At 48.3% G+C, this 2,994-nt stretch overlaps 1 protein-coding gene across 1 annotated transcript; it reads right to left on the reverse strand.

Annotated features, from left to right (window-relative positions):
* Positions 1–241: 241 nt before the first annotated feature.
* On the reverse strand, positions 242–1,477 carry LOC108795680 (urotensin-2 receptor-like). The gene has a single exon (XM_018566975.1). The coding sequence runs from the start codon at positions 1,389–1,391 to the stop codon at positions 276–278; it is 1,116 nt and encodes a 371-aa protein (XP_018422477.1). The 5' UTR covers positions 1,392–1,477; the 3' UTR covers positions 242–275.
* Between the last annotated feature and the right edge of the window lie 1,517 nt (positions 1,478–2,994).

The raw sequence follows: 2,994 nt of genomic DNA on the forward strand, positions 1-2,994 counted from the left end.
ATAGAACACAGTGCTGTATCACAAATGATAATCTCATCCACGTTTTATACAATTCAGATAAGTCATTGCATCTCCTTCGTCTCATAGGTATAGTCTTTTCTTGGAATTGATACACAACAAGGACTCTTGAATGTCCTTTCTGCAAACACAGTTAATTTCCATAATTCTTTCTATACTCATAAAAAATGTACAATATGCAGGTGTGGGGATTTGGTTGGGCCGTTTGGCACGTGGAGGTTCTTACTGGTCCCTGTGAAAATTTATTTTAAAGTTTTTTAGGAGCTGTTGTTGGCCCCAGGACATTGAGCCAAAACAAAACTCTCAGTGCACTGCTGGCTACTGGTGGACATGGACCTTCCTGACATCCTTTGAAAACGGTTCCTGAAGTAACCACTGTTGCTCCATGACCTTTGCCGGTTCCTCAGGTATTCCTTGTAGTTCTTAGTGAGGAGGGTGTACAAGAATGGGTTGATGCAGCTGTTGCTGTAGGTTAGGCATGTAGTTATATAATTGATGTTCCTGTTGGCTTTGGGGGAAATTGGAAGAGATTCGTAGTACTGGACAAGGAGCTGCCAGATCCAGAAAGGAAGGAAGCAGGCCCAGAAGACCAGGACGATGGTGAAAATTAGATACAGAACCTTCTGGTTAGGCAACCTCTTGGTCTGCTTGAAGGAGGCAGTTTGTGACACCCAGTACGTCCTGGCCAGTCTAATGTACAAGTAACCTATGATCAGTCCTGGACCTACTATACTAGTACAGAAAAGTACAGTTAGGTAGACCTTGTAGGACAACCTACTCCACGTGGGCAGACAAATGCTCTTGTTGTCCTTCTGTACCAGCTTAATCATGATCAACATGGGCAAAGTTAAGAGCAGCGACACCAGCCAGACAACTACAGCGATACACTTTCGGTAGCTCTTAGACCTCTTGACCGTGTCCAAGGGCTTCAGGACTGCAAAATAGCGTTCGGTGCTCATGATGGTGAGGGTGAAAATACTGGCATGCATGGTCAGGAAGTCCAAGCTAAAAAGGATACGGCAGCCGACATCCCCAAAATACCACTCCTGGATGAAGTAAGTGCCCACAATAAATGGGATGGTGAGCAGGTAAAGGAGATCAGCCAAGGCTAAGTTGATGATGTAGATGTACATGGAAGCCGCCGTGCGCATGGACTGGCACATCACCACCAAAGTATAGATATTCCCTGCTACTCCTACTATACACATGAGGGATAAGATCACCCCGATGGTGAATGTGGCTATCATGTCCTCCGCTGCACCTGAGGATGGTGGGAGATCCCAAGTAGTATTTATAGTGGCAGTTGCGTTGGGCTTCAAGGGCATTTCTGTGGTCATGGATAATCTTCCTTGAGGTTCCTCGTGGAAAGACATTCTGTTGGATCAAGGTAGACGGTTGCTTCTGCTGGAGGCGAGCTGGAAACTGGTAAGGCACTTCAACCGATATTCCTCAGAGAGTTTTCTGTAAGTAATCATCAAAAAAATCAGTTATTACCAGTTCCGATGCACAAAACGTGCCGTAGCAGTCTAAATGTCTTTAGCTTATACTGGAACCTAGTAAACTCCAATGTGAACTAGTTCTGCAGAGATTAGTTTTATACACCAGACGTGATCATCACATGGGTAGAAAATGCTTATTTGTTAAACTTTGTTTATAAGGACCTCTTTGGTAGCATCATAGACCCCAACAGCCCCCATACACACCCTACCCCCACCATACACCCCTTTCCCTAGGGCTGTAATTCATATTTAACCTGCATTGTAAATTGGTGTATATTTCTATAGTTCATCATCTAACATGCCATGGTAAAACATTACACTCTTGAATGACGCAACAATCAGGACGATATGAAATATGTGCTACACATTAGTCAGGTTTTCTTATGCTGATTGCTGCAGAGGATTGGCTCATACAGAACTCTCCTGAGCTGAGCCGCATAGTGGTCACTCCTCCCCACCCCATCGGTCCGGCATGGGCAAGGATGGCACATGCAGCATTTTGAGGGTGCAGATCCAAGCTGAGCTGAAGTAAAGGAGACACACAACGTCAGGGGTAGGCAACCTGGGCACTCCAGCTGTGATACAACCAGGGGCGTCCCGAGGTGGGGTGTCACCCGGAGCAGAGACCGGGTGACACCCCACCATGACATCATCGCGCATGCGAGGTCATCTTATTGGCGCTTGCCACCACTGGAAGAGGCGCCTGGGATCATCACATGACGGCGGATTCAGGTGAGCAAAATAAGGTCCCAGAAGCTACTGAACGGCTGGGGATAGATGGGCGATGATCTTTAAAGTGGACACATCAGCATACAGCTCTGCAGGTGCGTGCCGAGACCGGGGGGCACCCTGCCGTGTCATCATCGCGCATGCGCGTGACGTCACATCGAGCATGCACGCCCATCTGATTGAAGCCTGCCGGCGGCCATCTTGGTGATGGACGCGGGCAGAGAGAGGAGGGGACGTTCACCCCGGCGGGATGAGGTATCCCGCCGGGTCCCCTCCTCTGTCCTGACACTGTCCGTGTCCGAGTGCCCAACTTTTCAAAGGGGGGTGACACCAAAATGACTGTCAGTCATTTTGGTGTCACCCCTTCAATGGTGGCACCAGGATGCGGGCCGCACCACCCGCACCCCCCTCGTGACGCCACTGGATACAACTACATGTCTTTGCCCATAGGAGCCATACCTGTAACTGTCAGTCTTGCAGTGCCTCGTGACACTTGCAGTTCCACAACAGCTGGAGTGCCCAGGTTGCCTACCCGTGCAGTATGCCTTTCTATGAGAGAGCTGCAGTGTAACCAAAAGCAATTCTCTCATTACTCATGGCAGAGATGTTTAGATCTTTAAACTTTACTTCTTCCCAAGCTAATTTTCTAAGGCTTCTAGAATACAAATCGGCTAAACCTGCCACTCTCGAAGAGCTGTTGTCTATGGCAGTCCTTTTTTTCAGATCATAGGGAGCCACTGGGAGTCAC

The sequence above is a fragment of the Nanorana parkeri genome, unplaced genomic scaffold (genome assembly GCF_000935625.1).
Source record: "Nanorana parkeri isolate BGI_ZX_2015 unplaced genomic scaffold, ASM93562v1 scaffold994, whole genome shotgun sequence".
In the NCBI taxonomy this organism is placed as follows: domain Eukaryota; kingdom Metazoa; phylum Chordata; class Amphibia; order Anura; family Dicroglossidae; genus Nanorana; species Nanorana parkeri.